The sequence below is a fragment of the Plectrocnemia conspersa genome, unplaced genomic scaffold (assembly GCF_051122295.1).
Source record: "Plectrocnemia conspersa isolate PC_06_02 unplaced genomic scaffold, ASM5112229v1 ptg000008l, whole genome shotgun sequence".
Classification (NCBI taxonomy): Eukaryota; Metazoa; Arthropoda; class Insecta; order Trichoptera; family Polycentropodidae; genus Plectrocnemia; species Plectrocnemia conspersa.
The window spans coordinates 7,656,587-7,680,606 of record NW_028277172.1 but is presented as its reverse complement, the minus strand read 5'-3'; the positions used below and the strand labels follow the sequence as shown (position 1 = coordinate 7,680,606).

At 30.1% G+C, this 24,020-nt stretch overlaps 2 protein-coding genes and 3 non-coding genes across 5 annotated transcripts in view; 2 read left to right on the top strand and 3 right to left on the bottom strand.

Annotated features, from left to right (window-relative positions):
• Nucleotides 1-938: 938 nt before the first annotated feature.
• On the top strand, nucleotides 939-9,818 carry LOC148232872 (uncharacterized). The gene is made up of 12 exons (XM_088190002.1): nucleotides 939-967; nucleotides 1,883-1,987; nucleotides 2,070-2,247; nucleotides 4,394-4,663; nucleotides 4,723-5,060; nucleotides 5,736-5,915; nucleotides 6,047-6,337; nucleotides 6,404-6,518; nucleotides 6,615-6,754; nucleotides 6,812-7,305; nucleotides 7,440-7,635; nucleotides 9,645-9,818. The coding sequence occupies exons 2-12, from the start codon at nucleotides 1,939-1,941 to the stop codon at nucleotides 9,791-9,793; spliced, it is 2,400 nt and encodes a 799-aa protein (XP_088046128.1). The 5' UTR covers nucleotides 939-967; nucleotides 1,883-1,938; the 3' UTR covers nucleotides 9,794-9,818.
• Nucleotides 5,602-5,674, bottom strand: TRNAV-CAC (transfer RNA valine (anticodon CAC)). The gene has a single exon. It is a non-coding gene; the product is annotated as a tRNA-Val (tRNA).
• On the bottom strand, nucleotides 9,492-9,565 carry TRNAT-AGU (transfer RNA threonine (anticodon AGU)). The gene has a single exon. It is a non-coding gene; the product is annotated as a tRNA-Thr (tRNA).
• The window catches only part of Roc2 (Regulator of cullins 2), a 35,052-nt gene continuing 20,841 nt past the window's right edge, over nucleotides 9,810-24,020 (bottom strand). The window contains exon 2 of the mRNA XM_088190006.1: nucleotides 9,810-10,041. Coding sequence (XP_088046132.1) covers nucleotides 9,863-10,041 — 179 coding nt within the window. The 3' untranslated portion in view covers nucleotides 9,810-9,862. The remainder of the gene's footprint in view (nucleotides 10,042-24,020) is intronic.
• Nucleotides 10,141-10,212, top strand: TRNAW-CCA (transfer RNA tryptophan (anticodon CCA)). The gene has a single exon. It is a non-coding gene; the product is annotated as a tRNA-Trp (tRNA).

Below are 24,020 nucleotides of genomic sequence, written 5' to 3'. Positions count from 1 at the left end.
CGACGGCCCCGATACGATTTTATTGCTTTTGCCTTCTGAGAAGTGATAATTGTTTTTGCACCCTCCCATTGACCAAAATTCGGTTTAAATATATTTACTTTGACCAATACTTTCATATCAGAAGTCCATAGTAATATCGGTAAGAATAACTATCTTATTTTTAAAACATAGTGTAATATCGAAGTGCAGACTAACTATGGAACAATATGCGAGATGCGACGTCTTATAAATAAATAAAATAGTTGACACTGATTTCGGTCTAGTGTATCACTTGATATCCCATTGTAACGATTTGGGCTAACACATGTAATGTTGAAATGGAAGGGTCATAATAAATATATTACTACAAACCCTTTTCTTAATGTTTCGAGAAACGGCGAACAAAATATTAATGACCTCGTATTGAATAAATATGGTTTGAACTATCCTTTCTAATTATCTGACTGTTTCCCAACGCAGATGATACCTAAAAGCTAAAGCTTTTACAGAGGGTTGGATTTAGATATAGAGCTAAACACTAGCGCGATTGCTTTTTAATTTACTTATTCGAAGACGCATTATAAAATATCACATTACGAATTTCAAACTCAAACACAGTTAAACATCTCAATACACTACTTTTTGATGGGAGAATATTATGCAGAAAATCAGGTATAATTTGGAACAGATTATTTTATTAATTTATCTACTTCAACATTACAATATCTGTTCCATTAGAATTTTATGTTTCACTTTTAGTGATGATTTTCAGTGTAATCGCAAAAACACACTGTATGCTCAAAAATATGAATTAATTGCCAAATGTTGAACGTATTAAAAAAAATATGTACATAAATTACTATCATAAGAATTAACATTCATTTGCTTTTGTAAATATTTTTTTAAATAATTTTAAAGTGTTTCTGATGCAGCAGAAGAGTAAAACATCTATGAAAAATACTGCTCCGTGCTCCGTTATAGAGTTCTGGTAATATGCACTAGTTATTACATATTTATAAACCCAGAGGGAGGAGCATGTTATTGCATTTACATATACATATGTAGCTTAAAGATTTTAGGAAATATGCAAATTAGCCTGTATTTTTGTTATTTATTACAAAAATGCAAAGAATAATTGGAACGTTAGAAAAACAAATGGATATGTTAAAAATATACTTATTATAAATATGTATTTAAATTTTTCATGTAAACAAGTACCTTAATCCAAAATTACTTAATTACCTTAAACATACTCTAAATTTGGTTTTGTGAGATTTAATGTAGGCTTTTTATTTTAAACACTTATAAAATAATATCTAAAACAAGATTAAAAATACAGGATAGGGACAAACAAATATATTTTCTCTGTAAGCATAGAATTTTGAGTAACATCAAAAATGATAATCTTTGTACTGAACATTCTTCGGTGGAATCAACAGCAATTATGTTTAAAATTATCTTAGCTCTCAAAGTAATAGTTGAAATCTATTTATGTTATATATCTCTGCCATCGATAAAATCTCAAAAATTTATAAAAGTATAATATAAAAAAATGATAATGTGGAAAAAGCTAAAAGAAGTTCAGAAAGTCAAAATTGTATTACTATATTTTTTAAATGGTCAATTAGACTTCTACACCAAAACTCATCGAGCATCAAAGAGACAAACAATTTTCTATTTTTATAAAATTACATTCAATTTGTATCTTAAGTTATACCACTTTACTCAGCTTTTCTTGAAAGCGGTAGCCAAAAAATGTTGACGTTCTATAATAATGCATTCATTAAGATATAAATGGCCCAAGATTGGAAACAGATAACGACACAATGTGCTCAAGTTGAGTTTGTTATCTAATCTATGTCACAATCTATATTAGTTTAGTTGAATATGTTATTCATTATAGGTTACTCGTCTGCCATTTGCATGTCTCTCCCAGTTTTCTACAAATAATCGATAAACATGAATTTACTTAAAATATTGATTCTGCTTGTGACAATCTACATTAATAGTAAGTGTGACATATATTTGTGTGGATTACTTTTAATCAATATTAGATATGAATCATTCATAGATAATATTTGTTTTTTCAGTTAACAGCTGCATTAGTTCTAGACAAATTCCAGATTATTTGTTACATTGCTATAAAAATGGAGGAGTGACTATTACCGCTCCAAATAACGTCCAATTGTTGGTGGAATTGCTAACGAAAATCGAGAAAAACAACACAAATTATAACATACGAAGCATAAGCAAATCACTTTTGCATAAGTATGATTAATATAAAAGGGTGAGGCTTGAATATCGCTACAAAAATAAATGTAAATATCTCTTATTATAGCTTTTCTTCTATATCAATATTTATAGACATCTTGCTTACAATTTCCCATTATATAAAAATCAGGAGCAATTGAATCTTGCAGTGTATGTGTTTTACGGTGGCGTTTTTTTATAATAAAAACATATTTGAACAAACTTTCAGCAGAAATCAAACACAAAATGCTGAATATTTTTGATTGATAAGTCGCAAGATCATTGCTGTAAAGAAATAAATTAATATTTTGAATTAATTTAGTGCTGTTGTTAGCACGACTAAAAGTGGGAGACGAGGACGATTTTTTTTTTGTATTGCAATGTTAGGATTTACTACTTTTGAAATTATTTTAGTTTACATCTAACCATGGCTATTGAAATTAGCATAGTGTTAAATATATTTTTGTATATGGAGCTGTTTTTTTTAATATTAGAACAAAAATCACATAATTTAGAATCAAACTGTCCTATTTGCCAATACCTAGTTACTAGATAGGGACAAGGTATGAGATAAAACCCTTATTTTTATTGGTTCCTGTCTTATATAATGCATGTATTTTATTTTTTAAAGTACAGTCTATAATTATATAATATTTCAAAATCACAACAATATCTTCCGTGGTAGTGCATTATGTAGTATTTAAGTCGTCTCGAAGATTGAGTTAAACCTTCAGATATAAGTGACTGTTTAGCTGGATCTGATTAGTAGAGACGTTATTAGGGGAGGGGGGGGGAAGCGGTTACTAGCGTTCCCACTACGACAGTCGTAATATTGTTATAAAATGATAACAGCAAGTTTTCATTGCTTTTGATGTGAATTTTTGACTTCTGAGAGGAGATAATTGTTTTTAGCGCTCTCATATTGGTCAAAATTCGGTTTAGATCTGCTTCATTCGATTCTCGATTAGTATAAATCGTATTATTGTTATAAAAAGTCCAGCTTCCCTTTTCAGTTATGCCATATTCAGGGAAAGAACTAGATTCTTTTATGAATATTGATTCGAAATTTGATAAAATCAGCAGAAATACGAAACCGGTGGACGCTTTTTCGAGATATGCTTTGGCCCTACCTTTTTATTTGTCTCTCAGATACGCAATGATTTGTTTTACGGCCACAAAAATTTTTAATACTAATAAATAGCAAATAATTAAATTTTATAAGCTTTTATTTAACAAATCTTTGTGACTAATTTTGTTGCAACAATTACAAATTTTTAATAGTTTTTGCTGTTTTTCCTATATGTAAAAATAGTAAAATTTCTGACAAAAAAATTAGAGTGCGAATTAACAGTATGTGCATTAAAATAAATACTTTGATCCACAAAACGAATTGTTTGTGCATTAATGCAAGGTAAATATTCGGAAAGGGATTCATTGCAGAGAGTTATTCATAAGATGTTCACCGGTATGAGTAATCTATCTAACAGTAATGCACAAACAATTCGTTTTATGGAACAATTATTTTATATATTTCTCATTTAAATTGTCCTCAAATTATAATCGAATACATTTTCATCGGTAGATATATATTTCTACTAGCAAAAATATAAATATAACTGATAGGCGCTAGTGAAATTATATGCTGCTCTAAAATGTCAATAAAAAAAAAAATTTCAGTTACAAAATGTCCGTTTGCTATTCAAAACCCAAACCAAACCTAATCAAAATATCAAAATAACTCTTGATTTCAATACAATATTTTTTAAAGCACAATGGATAAGTTATATTTTAATTTGTGTAACTAAAAAATACAATTGCTATTAAAAAACATACTCAAATTGCCACAATTGATTGCTGAATGTAATTATATAGAAATGTATTAAAATAGATAAAATAACTGCAATTGTGTACAAGAGATGTCTCTAATTTAAAAACTTTCATCTTTACATATTTTAGCAATAAATCTGGTTTAGATGGCATGCATTATGCATACACATTTTTTTATGCAAGAAATCTTTTATATATTCATAAAGAACAATTTTTAATTTAATTATGTACGAGGAATTACTTATATGTACTATTTATTTTTGTAACAATATTCATACCTCATCATTATTTTATTAAATTTATTTGCGAGTTACGACTACTAATGATTTATGTACAGTTTAAGGCAAGATGGCATTGAAAGAGCGCCAAAAATTGTCGAATCAGATAACGTTATTCCATATAGAGCCTCGGCCTATCAATATTACAAATTTGATTTTGTATTCAAGCATTTGATACCTTCCAAAGACGTAATGAAGATTTACGACTCTCTAACGCCTAACGAAATATGCACTCTACATTTCCTAATTTCGTCTACCGTCGATCATAGGCAGAGGGGAGACGAGCATAATATTTGTCCGATGAATATGGAGAAAGGAGGAAATGGCTTGTAGGTAGTATTTATGTATATCTGTTTTATTATAACTTAAAATTAATTTTTTTTTGTAGTTCCGATCAAACAAATTCTACGAGGGGAAGTAAAACTACGGGAGTGAATAGTTGTCCGATTGAAAAAGGCGTTATTCAAACCCACTGGGGAGACGTTTCTCCTGGTGTTTTGATTGCCGGAATAGCAGCAGGATTGGAGCCTCAGAAAGTTAAATATAATGATTTGCTGCACGATGCTCTTTTATCTAAAAAATTAGATAGAAGCAATTTTGACAATGAGTTCAATGAGTTCAACGAGTTCAATGAAGATTCAAAAGTTATCAAGTTCACGAATGAAATTATGAAGAAAGCTTCGTCTGAAAAGTTTGTGTCGAACGTGCTGGCGGCTACGTTGACAGGTTAGTATTTATCTCGAGCACTGCAAACATCGTATAAAAAAAGGGTATTTACTTATGCAATTATCACACTCATCTCGGAAAGTTCTTAGAAGGTATTTAAATAATATTTTATTTTGAAGCTGTCTATTTAGTTTTTTATTTCTCCTGTTAAGTCAAATATGGAGTTAGCAGTTAGCGATATGATAAAATATATTTATCCTTCAAAATTCAAGCAGTGATACTCGTACTTTTTTTAAGATTTTTGAAATTTTAGCTAAGTTTAAAACCTACTTTTTTAATTTTATCATTGCTATTTATTGTCTTCCATTTAATTTCACAGAGATATAAAAAAATAGATTGTCTTTCTAAAAAATCTAAAATAATAGTCATTGATAAGAATTAAAACTATTTTAATCATATGTAAACAATACATAGAACTTTTATTTGTGGGGATGGTGTAATTTAATGTATCTCTGATTATTTTATGTACATTTGTATAATAATAAATTAGATAATAGAACAATTACATACATAACAAAAATTTGTTTAAAAATGCAAAAACTGTTTCCGCCCGGGATCGAACCGGGGACCTTGTGCGTGTGAAGCACACGTGATAACCACTACACTACGGAAACGCTATGATTGAAGTCGCAAAATGAGCTTTAAGCGCAAATTTTATACTTTATTTATTTTCAGGTGATTTAGCTGAATTGACCATAAGACAAGGTCCGTTGGTAAAATCTGACCAACAAAATTATACTTTTGGACCCCCCGGAAAATGGAACGATTCAATTATACCCAGAGATTACTATTTGTTACAAAAGCCTCCTCTGCGATGGGAGATGACTAATGCTGAGATCCTAGGGGGAATGGACGGTATAAAATAAATTGTTAATTATGCTAATTAATTAATAATTTTATTATTAATTTAATAACTTTGAATCTGTTTGTCCATCACATACAAAATATTATAACTCTGAAAGTACAAATCAAATATATATTTACAGGTTATATAATTGCTAATTACATTAGAAATTGGACCGAATTTCGATCTGAAATCCGACTTTCTCAGATAATCGAGATGTATTATTCGAGTTACGGAATAGCTTTCGACGATAACATCAGAGCCTGCCACCGGAAGAGGAACATTGTGAAAATCCTAAAAATCGACGAGATAAACGAACAAACGCTAAGCTTAGTCAATCTGCTTTGGTTGAGCCTTTCGAACCTTTACATGGACCCGAAAGAAATCGAGTACATAACGAAAGATGCCGTCAAAGCTTTTTCAGAATACTGGCGTATGATTTTTATTTTCATGTTAATTATATTGAATTATATGAAATTATATTACACACCATTTTCAGCGAAATTGGTCGAGAGTTTGCCTGGATGTGACGTCGGAAGCGATACAAGTCCCATGAATACTATTTTAGTTACTGATCAAACCTGGGACAAGTATAAAACTCAGCAATTAGTATCGTGCGTATTCATTTTTGTGTTGTTTGATGCACATTCTTTCGTTCACTGTTGATCTCGTGCGGACATGCATAACAAACCGATCATAAATGATTACAGAATTCTATCGGAAACTTTAGACGTATCGAATCAGGGCAGCTCTTTGAGTCTCATCCATGGAAATACAGGAGAATGGATATTTCATCCAACCAATAGTATTTTCGAAGTCTTCTCCAATATGACCAATTCTACTGACATATGTAAATATTTTAATAATTTATCATATGATATTCAATAATTAATCTTCGTCGATTTAGGGGTAGATCGATTGGATTTAGAGAACGTCTTAACAACGGTCGTTCAATACCTGGAATCTGAAAACCAATTAGAGAACACGACTATTAAAACTGCCGATCTTCCGAGGGTCGTGATTATCGCAGCACCCAGCTCCAAATTGACTCAATCTGAGCTGTCCAGATCGAATACCATAATGCAGACTTTGAGAAAGAATTATGTTGATGTTTACTTCGTTTATTATATACCGGACGTTCAAGGATTCGAAATATTATCCAATGATCCTTATCAATTCTCTAACGTACACATCCAGGGTTCAGATTTAGGCGTTTTAGAAGTAGCCGAGAAGATCAGGATGAACTTTATTGAAAAAGCTATGCCGAAGAGATTACTACCCAAGCCCTGTGCAAATATGAGTACTAAGAGTTTTTACGAAGATTACATAAGCGTCGGACAGAAGATAATTTATAGGATTCATCCTACGTATTTGATTGACTCTGATATGGTAAAAGTTGAGGTATGTTATAGATGATAATTGCTATGTTAGTATATTTGTGTAGCGTTATTATTTGCGCACGAACGGGAACGGAGTGTTGGCATAGTATTTCAAGCTCTGGCGTTGAGAACGTTTTTTTTTATATTATTTTTCAGTTTATGGGAACAGGTCAAGGGGAAATTTCTGTCTGTATTTCCAGACAGTATTCAGAAGATGCAGCTGAATCGTGCCGAATTATAAACGGAGATACAGAATCCAAATTTCAAGTGGTGTCTCCTTGCAACGACAAAGAATTTTGCAGACCTATATATTTCATAGTGAGAGCTAGAAGCTCATATATAAATTGTGGAGGTAAAATATCTGCATCATTATACTCTTAATATTTTTTTTTGTGTTTTTGAAGCCCCCCTTTCTTAAAACATCAGGGACGTAATTTAGAAAAGGGGGCAGGTAAGGCAATTTGCCCCCCTTGAAATTGGCTAGAAAAATTAATGGCATTTATTGAAATACTATTAATTTTAATTAAATCAAAATATTAAAAGAAACGACCACTGACTAGCAAACTCCTCCCCCCCCCCTCTTTGGAAAAAGCTGAACTGACATCCCTGATTCTAAACCAGAAATTCTTGGGTTATCCCTGAAAAAAATCTAATGAAAAACAGTCTCGAATCTATCCCGATTTTTTTTAAATATGTCATTACAGTAAAATTATATTAGAATACATTTTCATTGGTAGATATATATTTTTACCAGTGAAAATATAATTTATCCGGCAGGTGCTTACATATAGATAAGTACCATTATTTATTCACATGCGATGTATAAATGTTAAAGTGAATGGCTATTATTACAAGTTATATTTTCACTAGTGAAGTTCAAATACATTTAGATATATATTTCTACTAGCGAAAATATCATTTAACTGATAGGCGCTAGTGAAATTATATGCTGCTTGAAAATGTTAATAAAACTCAATTTAACAGTTGGCAAATGTGTTCATTTTCTGTTCTAATCCAAACCTAATGAAAGTTCTAAAACAGAATTTTCATTATGTCAAAGCCAAAATTTATACTAAGACATCTCATCTCTCACGAGTGCAGAAAGAGTACAGATAGATGTCGCGTCTCTTATGTTGTTCTATAGTTAGTGTTTGCACTTTGATATTACACTATGTTTTAAATATATTATCTTATAAGACTTCTGATATAAGAGTATTGATTAAAGTATATCCAAACCAAATTTTGCCCAATAGGAGAGCGCAAAATATGTCGGCGCCGCCACGATTTTTTTGCTTTTGACGTGAATTTTTGACTTCTGAAAATGGATACTTCTTTTTTCATCATTAAATTAAAGTACATCTAAACCGAAATTCGGTTTAGATGTACTTTATTCGATTTTCACTCATTGTAACTCATAATATTGTTACAAAAAGTCGTAGCCCTTTGATTAGTGAGTTAATTTAAGCGCATTTGCTTAAATTAACGTACTTTTCCATGGTTATTTATGGTGGAAGCTATTATTTTATATCGCAGCTATAGTAAAAATAGAAATAATCATTGATTCTCAATGTTTTGATTTATTTTACTCGTTACCGAGTGTTAACACTGCAACGGCGCCGACACAATTTTAATGCTTTTGACGTGAGTTTTTGACTTCTGAGAAGGGATAATTTTTATTTGCGCTTTGCTATTGGTCAACATTTAGTTTAGAAATGCTTTATCTTACTCTAACAAAATTTCGATTATAAAAAGTCCTAACATGAACACTTGATAACCGAACGTTTAAGCTGCGATGGAACAATTTTTTGCTTTTGACATGGAGCAGGGACATCATTTGGGGGGGCAGGTATAATTTGTCTAGAAAAATGTATGTCATTTAATAAAATATTATGCTTAAGCTTAATGAAATACTAAAAAAACAACCACTGACTGGCCAACTTTTGCCCCCCCTCCCCTATAAAAATCCAAAGTGTCGTCCCTGCTTAGCATTTGTTAGTAGAACCAAATTTTAAATGAATAGTTTATGAAGTTGTTTGTGTTGGATGTTTTCATGATTATATGCAGTGGTGGAACTATTAATCTCCTGAAAATTAATATTCTTCATATGAATTCGTTACAAAACTTTTAAACGGCGAAAATTAATTTAATATATTAGTTTTTTATAATATTTTGTAGTATAATAATAATATCAAAAAAATGTATAACCCAAGGCCCCGGCGAGATTCGAACTCGCGATCTCCTGTTTACTAGACAGGCGCTTTAACCAACTAAGCCACGGCGCCGATGTGCGGCGCTTCTAAAAATATCTATATGAGTATCAAAGGTACGATAAAAAAAATAACAATATTATCTTCTTTTTAGATAAAGATTGCAGATATCCCAATCAAATCAGGTACACAATAAAACACAGCGGTTTGAGATGCATCGGCGAAAGATCGTCGAGCGATACTTTGATTCCTCTGCAGAATGTAATAATTATATTATTGATGTCTTACATATTGTTGAGATAAATAATAAATGCTAATAATAATTCCATGTTTTATTCATTATTAAAAATACAGATCATTTGATATTTATAATTATTTCCCGGTCCTCTGAATGAACCAATCTTGCTGACACAGAGGGCACCGTTTGTTCTTTTTGATCCATTGTGACATGCAACAGTTATGGAAGCTGTGGTTGCATTCGCCCCATACGACTACGCAGTCTTGCTTTGTGGAGTCTTTCTTCGTTTCGCCCTGACAGCGTAGGCAGGCATCTGAAAGAAATAACGAAAAAAATATGAATGTGTGTCAAGTTACGTGACGTAATTGCGTTTGGGTACTTTAGTATGGTCGATTGATAATACGATCTCACGGACTCCGTGGCGCAACGGTAGCGCGTCTGACTCCAGATCAGAAGGTTGCGTGTTCAAATCACGTCGGGGTCAAGTCACTTTTTTGCTTTTTTTATTTTTATGGAATAGTTATAACAAGGAGTCAATTCTACGATTCTTTAATATCTTTTTATGCATGTAGAACCGACTGATTCTACGGAAGATATGTTTTATAAGTATGGGTTAAAAATATTCTCTCCGGCAAAAGCAGCCAGAATTAGTAGATTTCTGTATATAAAAGTATGTTAAAAAAGGTTGATTTTAAAATTAATTTATTAATTAGTAATATGTGTAGAGCATTTATGACGTATTTAATTTTTTCACTTTGACTTTTATAAGCGGAAAATAAAATTAACAAAAAAAATATATTTTTAATTTATACTTCTAATGTTATGAATACTCGCCATTTTGAAACAATATAGCGGATCAAAGCTGATGGTGAATCTTACAAGAGCTATTTTTAAAACATATTTCATATCGATATGAATAATCTTTCTTTTTTAATTGTATTGAATAGCCGCCATTTTGAAACAAGATGGCGGATCAGACTGACTAGCAATCTTAGTGGTATTATTTATAATATATTTTTTAGAACAAGTTTTAAGTTATTATGATTAAATTACGGAAGCTATCGTGTCGTTAAAAAATAGCATAAAAATATTTGTATTAATTTTTATTATATTTTCATTTATATTTTAACATAATTTTGATCTTTTTACTTTTCTATCTTGGATTTCTTTGACGGAGTTCGAATTTCTTAATTTATTTTAATAGCAGTTATTTTGAAACAATTTGTGTTATGGGTCTCTCTATAATATCTATATTAATAAACCATCAAAATATTATACTTTTTATCGATCAAACTAATAATATTATAATTTATAATAGCAATTGCTTTACACTATCTATTTATCTAAATTAAACATAAATTTATTGATTTTATTTTAATAAATAATTTCTGTTTCACTTTGCTCTTCTGAAATTTATTTAAATAAGAAATTGGTTTGCAACTTCGATAAGCATTTTGACAGAAGAGGAAAAACTGTATAAATTTCGTTTTTGAATTATAAAATGTTAAAACCATTATTCCCTACGCCTTCCTCGTCGATTTATTTTTTTATGAATTCATAATTATTGATTATGATAATTATTATATTTAAATATTAGATTAAAATAAAGTTTTTTGTAGAAAAACATGAAATTTCTTCCAAAATATGTATTAGGTAGATTTCTATAGTAATATTACATATTTTTGTTATACTCGATTTTATTGTTTTTACAGATACTTGTGACGCGTAATTTTTGTACATAAAGAATAAATTACCTGATTTTAGCACACAAATTATATCTGTATAAAACATAATATTCACTACATAAAAAATATACATTTAGCAATCTTTTCATTTAATATATCTTGTGAAAAATATATTTATTTATTTTTATTCCATTAAAATAAGTCACGCTTATTCATAAAAAGTATATACGTTAGTATATCTTCACAAAAGTATTTTATTTTGTGGTGAGAAATACATTTTAAGTAAGTTTAAAATGTATTTCTCACCACAGTAAATTATAAACTTTTAGTATTTATTCAAAGCAAAGGAAAAAAAAGTAAATCGACTAATTCCTGAAGAAACTGTAATTGAGGATAAATGTACACAAGTCATCTTGTCATTTTGACAAATATTCTATATTTTAGCTGCTTAGCGAGCATATTTTAAATTTATTTATTTATTGTAAATCTTTCGTGACATGTCCAATGCGTTACAACAATGTAAACACAATCAACAATCACTAAATAAATAGTGAGACACTAAACTAAAATCAAAGCTTGTAATCAGTCATTTTATTAATTATAAACTATTGTTACAGCTTAAAATGAATATGCACGACCTACTTTGATTTTGTTTTAATTATTCATTCGCGAGATGAAGAAAATATATGAAACCTAATTAAGTTATGATCAATGGGAATTATAATTACATAAAAATCACTAATTTACATTTCCCAGATACAATATAAATTGAAAAACTTTGTTATATGTGGAATTCGAACCCAGATCTTTCAATTATCAATCACTAATCTAGTGCAACTAAGAAATGCTTACCCAAGTTGCACACCATTTAAGACGAAATTTAATATTTTTAGTGTAGAGCCTGCAAACATGCTGTTATAAGTATTTTAAACTGAAATTAATTAAACTATGTATTATATATACACAATAATTAATCAGATTGATAATGCATTTTTGCAATAATACGTTTCACATATATTATAAATCTGCATTAAAACGCCCACAAATATAGCTCAAATTACAACTGATTTATTGTATTAATTACTCCCCTTAATTCGTAATTATTTACACCATATAACCCAACGAAAATAATTCAAAATTTTAGAAAAACATTCTCATGATAATTATTTTTAATTTATATATTATTTTAATTTTAATTATTCTATATAAAACTATTATTACGTGAATGGTTCTATTTTTATAGATCAACTATCGAGTTGATTTCACCTGTCTAAGGGCATTTCGCTCTTGGATACACAGGTAGGTCTAGGTACAAAAAGCTGCTAGAATGGTCAATGGAAAATCCCCACAATGTATAATAAGGTACTAGAACACACGATGGCGATTGTCAAACTGTTTCGGATTAAATATTTTTCGCATTGAACTATAATTGATAACACGATTTAAAATAAGTTCGTTCCATTCTTCTTAATCCTCTGAGTATCGAGAAAAATGTCTATTTAAAAATGGATCAGCAGTTTGAGAAGCTGACTATCAGACAGTTAATCGCACAGAGTGCAAGGTGATCTGTGCATTATGAGAATCGATTTGCATAATCGATTGTAATATGACATATTTATGTATTGTATATATAATAACAATATTTAATTAGGTACAATAGTTTATTTTTTAATTAAATTTAACGCAGTGAATTGCCACGTTGCACAATTTGATCGAGAAGGTGAGTTGTATTCTTGGAGACACACCTTCTTGGAACGGCTACATCAGGCAAAGCATTTTTAATGAAATTCGCGTCAGCAATGACGAAACGAGGCGCAGCAGAAAGTCGTTGGCCATGACAACATGGAAGCGCCAAGAAGCAGTAGAATTATTAAATTTAAAAAAAATATAGTAAAAAGTTTTCGCTGCGCGGTCTAGTGTATAGTATAAATTATTATTGATGAGTTTTACATAGTAAACAATTTCAGTACATTTACATTTTGAATCTAAATAAAATTTTAAGGGATAACTGGGCGATAACAGTTGTATAAACAAAGCGTTAGTCTTAACATTGTGTTTAATAAGTTTGGTGGTAATTACACACAGATTAGTTACACGTTGGAATATTCTAATAAAAGAAATCGACGGACGAGGCGCCGGCGGTCGTAGTCTTCCCGTCGAGACCCGCCAAAAGAACGCGCTGCCCTCCGCTGCTGTCACATCAGTGTTAGCAAAGTGCCGCCTAGTTTTAGCCATAATAATTAAATAAGCCCCCATAGGGTGAACGGTGTTTTATTTAGCTTTGGTAATTCTAAGAACTATATTAATAATCAGATAAGAAGAAACTGTTCCGCAGATTGCAAAAATGTACGGGGTACTTTTTTTCCACTGAAAATTTTTTAACAAAAAATATGATTCTATAAATAAAAAATCTGTTTCCGCCCCGAATTTTTGCATTGGTCAAAATGTCAAGAGTAGGAAGTACCTCCCTTATTTAAAAAATAGTATGCACATTTTTATGTAATCTGGGTCATTAGCTTGCTTTGTCTCGTCACCGCAGTAAACCTGCCTCTGCATTTTTGCACGATTTCATGCGATCTGCATCCGTTCGTTTCTTTAGCGGCCTCGACTAGTTAGGTCATGTTTTTTTTATTCGTGCGGAGGCACGTCGGTCTCGACCAATCGCCAGCGCCAAGACGAGGGCTCGGCTTGAGAGACGAACGTATGCCACAACGGAAAAGTGCGATAGAGAAGCATAAATGAAAAGTCAGTGATGCATGAGCAAACGGTAATTAATTACTTCGGTCGTCCTCGACCAACGCTAGAAATAAACTATTAACTGCATTTTATCGATAGTCAAAGTATAAAAAAACACTATCGAGTCGATCGACGCGTCCGCAAATAGTCTAGAAATCGCATTAATTTATTTATAAGACTATTTGCGTCGATAGATACAAGATTGCATCGAGCCCGCGTAATAAATATGGTGATCAGATTTAGAAGCTGATAGATTGCAAGATGCACATGTTTGGAAAATTGCTTTTAATTAACGAATGTGAATGCCTTTTAAAACATGTTGTAGCTTTACTCACGATTCTAAATTTATTTTTTTCCTAATTAAGACTCTTTGATTAATCATTTTTGTTATATTATAATATTTGTTAGAAATGAAAATGCTCACTTTTCATTCTTAAACATAAATGGAAAGTTTTCCAAGTATCAAATTAAGATACCAGGCACAACTATCATTACTTAGAAACGGAATTACACCTCAACGATTATATATTTTCTTATTACTTGTTTTTTTAGGTTACCCTTCAGAGCAGCTTAATCTAGTTCGTCGAACTTTAGGAATAAATCCTTGCCGAGTTCGTTCAAACTTTCGCAACTGTGACAAAATACTCAAACACGGCCCACTGTTCCAAAGTACAAGGGCGAGTGCTTGTTTTTCGTACTTGATGCTTAAGCAAATATTTTAAGGTTCGTCTGACGCAACACTGTGTCACCAGCCGGTGAAAATACGTCAAGTCTAGTTGGCCTTCGTCTCTCGATCGTCAATTGAGTCGATTATAAATTAGCTGCATCTACTACATCAATGTAGAAAACAAGGGGTGTGTCCAGATCTAAAGAACAAATTGGTCTAGAATAGCGAACGTGCCCACCGGCATGGCAATCGCACAAGAACGGATCAATTACCAATTGACATTGCAACGTGCAGAACACATTGCAGATTCAGGTCTTATCGATCAAATCGGAAAGAGAAAAACGCACTCTAACGACAAGCTAAGGTTTAGTCGCTTTTCGCTTGCACTTCTCATATTTACATAATAGATCGATCTAGGTTAGCAGATAAGATAACCGATTGAGTTGCACATCAACCGCAAGTGTTTTTGAGGCAAAAATGAGCTATAAAATTAGTATATGATTCATACCAAGATACTGAAATAAAAAAAAATAGGAATTAACCGATAATATAATTTATAACTGCAATTAATTGCAATTACACTGAAAGGCAATCAAGTATTATAGTAGCAATTAATCTAAACATATAAATAATTCGAAGGAAAATATTTATTTAATAAAATAAGAGCATTGTCTTAATAGCTTACTCCAACGCATCATAGTGATCGAAAGCAAACAAAACCACAATACAATCATAAAAATAACATAAAAGCATAAACTAATAAACTCAAGCCATACATAAATGATTGTTGTAAAGTATAAAAAAATGTTATAAAGTGTAAAAAAAATTATGTATAGTGTAAAAATAAAATTCTTTAATTTATTTTACATATATTATTTAATATCCGGTTTGTGATTTTTTTAGCAATACAGAGACATTTAATTTTTTTTTTTATTATATTATTATAAAATATATTTGTTATGTTAATTTATTTCGTACTGTTTAAGTCATTTACATTAAAATAAATTAGAAAAAATGTTTTATAAATATATTGTTTATATGTAACTATCTGTGGTACCTAAAACAGTGAAAGATCGACCACCGTACATGTACGGCGATACTCCAGAAAGGGTTAAAGAAGTTGTAGATAATTTAAATAATGAATTAAGTATAATAGAAATATGGTTTAAAAATGATGAAGGTACTTATATTAAATGAGAATAAAACTAAACGTATGTTTATTATAGAAATAGTAGATAATATAAAACATTTAGGAGTAATTGTTGATAAAAAAAAAAAATTGTATGGAACATTGTAATTACATATTAAAAAAAAATTGGTTTATTATCTAGAATGAGAAGTATAAATACAAAAAATACTACAATAGTATTATATTGCCCCACTTCAATTATTGTGCAATAATATTATATATGCTCAAATAAATTAGATAAACGATGTTGCAAAAATTACAAAATAGGGCAATGAGAGTAGTTTTAAATAAAAAATATTTGTAAAAGTATGATTAAAATTAAAAGATTTTGGCCGGGAGAAACACGTTTGTGTAAATAAATTAAATATTAGTCTTTTTATATTCTGTTTATGTTTATATGTATGTTTTGATTATATTTGTTTAGTGTATAAACGATTAGCTAAATAAATTAATAAAATAAATCGATATATAAATAAGTTAGTTACAATTTAGTGGGCACCTCATTTTCTGTTTATGTTTATATTATGTTTTATATGTTTTGATTATATTTGTTTAATGTATAAACAATTAGTTATATTAGCAAAATAAAATTAATAAATAAGTTTGTTCCAATTTAGAAGGCACCACAACGACCACTTGAACAACGAAAATAAATCTCCCGCATAGCATCATCAACCCATTACGAAAGTTTAGACACACAATGAAAGAAGGATCTCAGTATTACAAAAAAAAACATATGTGGGAGAATAGTATATTACTGTTCTTATAGAACTCCCTATAAGTAACCATCTGAACCTATTGCTCCCATCTGCTCCTTATCGTCGAGCATAGGCCCATTAGCAACCAGTAGAGATTAATGATATATGGTGATATTTTTGATACGTATTAAGGCATGCTTTTTGGCATTTTAGACATAAAACGGAACTTCTTCCCGAGCAAAATTATCATTGATTCGGCTAAAATACAGCTTTTCGAAGATATTTATTTTTGACAATATTTTTAATGACTTTTTGATCATAAATGCATGTGCTTATTTTTATATTAAAATAGCTATTCATGAGATTTTCAATATTTTTTTTTAAACCTATATTTTTTGGAAAACCTATCTTGAGTAAGTACCCCGTGTAACAAATAATGTGAAGCATTTGTAAAAAAACTTTCAGCGACATTTTGTATGCAATTTAAAGTAAAATATTTATGATGCATCGTATTAAAAATATATTTCACGTATGAAAAATGTTGAGTTATGATCAGCTTTAAAGAAACCTAAGATGACATCGTTACAATGTATGTCTTATTTTGAAATCTGATGGTTCTAGCGCAATGCGAATTGCAACAATTTAGCTGAATCTCAGATGTGCAAGCGACGAAAGTACAGTTTGACGCCAAGAAGTAATGAACTGTGTTTACGTATAAGACCGCATCTGTGATCGCTAAATGATGCGACCACAACGTCATCGAGATGCAAACACATGCTTCACATTATGGTGATTTATGATACAAATGTAATCATACACATTGTTACATTATACCTTGATACTATGAACTAGCCACGAGGAAGAGTTTTAGCAAAAGTTCAGTTGCACCGATATATTCCTAGGCTTTTTGGAGGGTAGCCAAAAACGTATTATATAACAAATTTAATTCCAATCTATTTATGCAGTCCAATAAAACATATGTTTTAATAACGGTCTGTTGAGCGCTTTGACCATTTGGTTGAAAAAATGGCATATTCATGAAGGGGTCACGCGGTCAAGACGTGACATCGAATACGTCAGACCTAAGGGTTCTGGCAATTGAATTGTATAACTGAATATGTTTTTAATCAACGAAGGTAACCTAGAATGTTATGTTACACTTTTTTTAGTATCTAACGTTCAGAGTACAGCCAGGCCCTTCTAGCGAAGGTCAGCGAAAACGACGAGGTCGTCTTCAATTGTCAGATAAGCCATAGCCGTTATATTAGATATGATTGCCAATTCCGCAGTTCGCAACAAGAGGCTCTAATTCAGAGGCATCTCTTTCTCAATTGAAGCCTAATAAGCCGACAAAACTCTTTCGTCAAAGCCAACACGCGTGGGCGACTAATCGCCATTCGCAAAATGCGATAAACAATACTGCGAATTCAATAAAAATACATTTTCAGTGTAAATAATAGATTATGATATTTGCAGCGGTGACTTCCGCGTTTGCGACAATATGGTGAAGGTCGATATAAATTGTATATTTTTAAATTATTCATTGTTATGAATTTATATTCATCACTCGAATGTATCGAATGCAGATACGTTATTACATATTTATCTTGAAATTACCCTTTAAAAACCTTATGTCATTCAAATTAGAATCAAACATCACAGTTCTTTTTATGGTAAAAAAATTTCGGCCGTGGAAAAAATTCTATCGTTTTCTGTTGATGTTGGTTTTATCGAGCCATTAAATTATCTGCAAATATTTTTTTTTCATATTTTACATATTTCTGCTTTTGAAGAAGAACTAAAGAAGTCATTATTTTTTGGTATAGGATTCTGGATTTTGCAAATATTTAAGGGTCTGGTTTCTTTGATTATATAAGAAATTATATAATATATATTATTTATATTTAATTGCCCGTTGAAATTTCAAGCTTAGATCAGAATTGATATTTTTCAATTGTTTTAACAAAAAAACTAAGGCCCCTTCGGCTGTCAACAATTGACAATTGTCAATAACAGCTGTTGCTACTTTACAAAAACATACAAAAAAATTTTTTGTCTTATCGATAAATAAAAGTAGTCATAAATTTCCATGCGTTTATTCTTATCGGAACGGATTCTTAGATCATCAAAGCAAAGATAAAGCCGCCGGCGGGTTAGAGTAATAAAAAATCGCCAAAAAATGTTGGTCATTCACATACTTTCGATCATCTGCCACGAATATTTTCGGAAAGGTTTCTTATTTGAGTGTCTTCTTTTATTACTTAAGCAAAAATAAGGCGAGTGTTGAAGTTGTCATTCCTAAGCCTTCCAAGTATGCATATTAGGTATGAAAGGTATGCAGCGTTATAAAAAAAGTAATAGATGTAAATCTTTTAAAAATATTCGTACAAATTAAATTTTATAAAATAAAAAAAATATTTAAAATTTTCGATGACATTTTTTACGAGAAATTTTCACGAAGAAACACTATCTCAATGACATGTATACGTAATTTTTGCAATGCCAAGGTATCTGAGCCCAAAGAGCATTTGATCAAAGATAAAATCCCAAGGGGAATGAATATGAATGATGTCTCTCTATTGACATTTTCCAAAGCTCAAAACTCAAGTGGGTAAGAAAGGTAGACAGAATAGAAGATATTTTAGATACGGAAAGTTCCAGTTGTTCGATAGACTTGCATATGAATAATTAGTATTTCTTGCTCTTCTTTTTTATATTAGTGTTTCTTGTTTTAATAAGAATTAAAAGATGTTGAGATTTGTTTTGAGTAGATCGAGGTACTATATGCTTTGTATAAGCACTTAGTTCGCAGTACCCTCGAGCATTTTTTTCTGGCCTGATTGCCAAATAATGCAACTATTTTAATAGTAAAGGTCCAATAAGGTTCATCAGGTAACTGTTCATTAGGAAATATAAATATTATCAATTTTTATTATCCACAAAGTTACTAAAATGTATGCTTGAATATCATGATTCCCTCGAGTCGCGTCGTCGAGTATACTTGGAAAAGTATTTCACAGTCCAAAAATTCTGGAAGAATTTTTTGTTTTGCCGCTTACGTTCTTAAATATTGTTTGAACAATAATGTAAAAACAGGAGATTTAAACAGCTCCCTATACAAAATTCCTACAAGTATGTTGGGATATTTTTTTATCGTTTATTACAATTCTTACTATCATGACAGTACAAGTTTCCTCAATGCGCCACGATGGCCATTATATTATACAATAATATATTAAAAAATATAGTGCACACCTAAAATAGATGAGCATCATCCCACATATTTATAGCCGCAAACAAAGAATCAGGAACGTTTTCAAGTAAGAATAAGGGACGTGATCGCAACTTTCTAGGGTCGGCAATCTATGGCGCGGTGCCAATCTTAATGCGGCCCACAACCCAAGAATAGATTTTATATTTTTAAACTCTAAAAGTTAAAAGTACGGGCTATAACGAAACTGTCAACTGTCGAGTTAAGGTGATATGACCGTACGTGGTGCTCCTATTGCTTCGAATCCCACCGTAACATTACGCAGTATAATTCAGCAGCATCTTCAGTGACCCATGCAATATGATGTTCTCATTTTACTATCATCATGTTATTTTCAAAGCCAGAAAAAAAACTAGTGAACTTCGAAAGTCAGGCTTTTAAAGCAGAATGGAGTGTAAATTATTTTAAGATCCAATTAAATAACAAAGCGTTACAGTAATTGTGAGATGGCAATATAATGTATCAGTCGATTTTTTTCATCGAAGCGCAGATTTTTCGCAAAAATAAAAATAAGGTTGTAACTGAAACAGTTCACGAATAGTTAAGCCGTTTACCGATAGTGAATTTATTAAGTCATGCTTGATTGCTGCAGCTGTAGATATGTTAAATATGTTAGCCATTAATCGAGAACAGTTGCTGAAAGGTTTGAGCACATTGTGAGTAACATCAATAGACAATTAAATAGCAAATGAGTACTTTGTGGGAAATATCTTAATCTATCATGTGTTATGCTACCAGTTCTGTTAGCGGTAAACTTGATTCACTTTAGTTGACCTTCGTTAACAGTTTAATGGCTCAGCCGCTTTAAGTTTAATTATGATTTTTAATCTTAGAGGAGCGATTGCAACACTTATTAGAGTTGCTGGTAGGAAATATGCACAAATCATATTATTTTTATTGTAAACTTATAGAAGTATATGATTGCAAACTAGTGTATGGAAATGCGAAACTTATTTTATGCGCAAAAAAATAAATTGTTCGTGTCTTTGTTTTTGTGCCATATCGTTACGGAATTTTCGCGAATGGAAAATGGAAAAAGACACAATAGGTCGACTGTTGAATAGCCCTGATGCCTTCGCTTCCAATACTCAGTACTTTTCCACTGAACGAAGAATGCGGTCGGCCACCTTTCCCTGCCTGCACCAGACGATCGTGCATATACATACATATAAAAATGCTAAATTAAACATTCCATTTTATGGAAACTATAAAATATAAACCCTTAATTAAATAACTATTTTTTGATTCTAAGAAGGCATTCTATAAATTAGAAAAAAATTAAATATGACATCAAAAGGAAATAAATATAATGTAAAATATAAAAAAAATCAGATTAATTGTGGAAGTGTAAGAAAAGTAACTAAATACTACCATCGTTAGTCAACGTCTAACAACACCAGCGATATCAAATCTATATGGTTAACTTATCGCTGGTAATAAAACTCACGAGGTCATCGTGCATATTCGCTAAGGCATTCACCAACAATTAACGTGATTTGATAAGAAAAAATAACATTCTACGGAATATCTTCTTTTTATTAAGATGTCGTCATTGTTTACAGATATCTTACTTTGTAGCGAAGGCAGTAATAGTAGTAGAAATTTATTTATACATAATAGTTTCATGCATTACTCCAACGCGTAGGAAACTGGATACTAAATTTAGAGTAGGAATAAATAAATAATTTAATTATGGTTGACATGTGATTCGTATTTTTTTTAAATTATAAGCTGTGTTTAGTTTCTGCAAATAAGGTTAGATATAGTCGATAAAATTCATCCAAACTTATTTCTATGGCAAAATACTTGAATATCAATTAAATAAAGAATCGTATGGTTGATTAGGATACAAATAATACAGGACCTTATCGCACATCCGCTGTTGATTGGTTTCAACATATCGTTGAAAACAAATACTTCTGATGTATGGAAAATTACATCAAAAGTGAAGCTAAGCTGTGATATGAGAGTTGGTGTCGATTTTATCAGCACCAGACAAAGTATTCGGAATCATATTTCATAAACATGTTTCAATCCTTATCGAAGAATACACGATTTTCGTGTATGAAGATTAATAACAACAAATCTATTTTTTGTTTTTCCAATTTTGTGACGATATAGGCAATCAAGTAGATGATTTTGAAAAGGCTTTTGATAAAGTTTGTCATGTCGTAATTTAAAAAAAGTGTATATGTTTGTGTTATGTTAACTCAAGTTTAATTCTAAATATATATAATTAAGATCACATCAGTAAAAAACGATAAAAATAAATAAAACAAAAAATTGCATATACTAGCAAAAAAATTACTACAGTAGTGTTTTGAATGTAATACTATACTTTATCAATAAAATATTTAGATAAACATTCATAATCATCGTTTTTAGACTATGAATATAAATATAGTGATATGTGTATTTTAATATGAATATCGGAAGGGGGGGGGGGGAAATAAGGTCTGTAAAGTAAATAAAATTATTTTTAAATTTAGTCGTCTTCCATATATATTAAGTGACGGCAGTTTCTAATAATTCAAAAAATATTATAAAAAATCAACACACTATATGGCAACACTGAGCAGGCAAAAAAACACGCATAATTACAGTTAAATATTATGAGGAGATATTAATTGTAATATTTTGCATAAAATATGATTTCAAAAAATATGTCGTAATTACACTGACTAACAAATATTTTGTAACTAGTATTGCCAATGTAAAAAAATGTTGCATAAATAAAATAGTTAATAAAACTATTGCATGATTGGTGCAAAAATGAAAAATTATAGCCTACATATACTTAACTAAAAACTGACGTGCTAATTTTTTTATTTTTGAATTTGAAGTTATATTATTATTAATCAGTGATATTATATTTATTTGTAGCATAAAAAGCGTTAATGAACATACTACAAAATAAGAATATAGTTGAATATATATATATATATATATATATATATATATATATATATATATATATATATATATATATATATATATATATATATATATATATATATATATATATATATATATATATATATATATATATATATATATATATATATATATATATATATATATATATATATATATATATATATATATATATATATATATTTAAATTTCTTAGTGGACCACCAAAATTCTTTCTTGAACTACCGGTGGAAACATGAATCCACGGACCACCGGTTGGCTGCGATCGCGCCCTTTATTCCTGCGCGTTGCGGCCAAACATCAGCGCTTGAGAGCGCTCCATTTGTACGACCCACCCAGGTTCTCAACAAGCTTGCCAAACATATACGGCGATAACCATAAGCTGGTAAAAATATGTGGGATAGTGCCTATTTATATGCCTTAATGATATAATAATATAATTCTTATTCTCTTGAATCCAATACAGGACGTATTAGATTTAAAATATAAATATCTAGCTCCCAATTATATTATTTATAGATAAATTACAGGATGCTTAGTCAAACTTAGATCGCATGACCCGACCCTAATATGGATCAATTTTGAGATTATATACATTAATATTTAATAGCGGATTGAATCAATGTAGTTCTCTTAATTCTAGTAGGGACTCCATTGTCGTTATGTGTAATATACCATTTTTTAATGATCTATAACGAAAAAAGACCGAACAAATTATTATTGGAATTTATCGCAGAAGTGTTCATGACGCTTTATAAATAGGAATCTAGAGGTCATCTGTTGTAGGATTTTTTTACACAATTTATTTATAGTAAATGGTAACTAACAGTTTTTTATAAATATATTATTTATTATATATATATATATATATATATATATATATATATATATATATATATATATATATATATATATATATATATATATATATATATATATATATATATATATATATATATATATATATATATATATATATATATATATATATATATATATATATATATATATATATATATATATATATATATATATATATATATATATATATATATATATATATATATATATATATATATATATATATATATATATATATATATATATATATA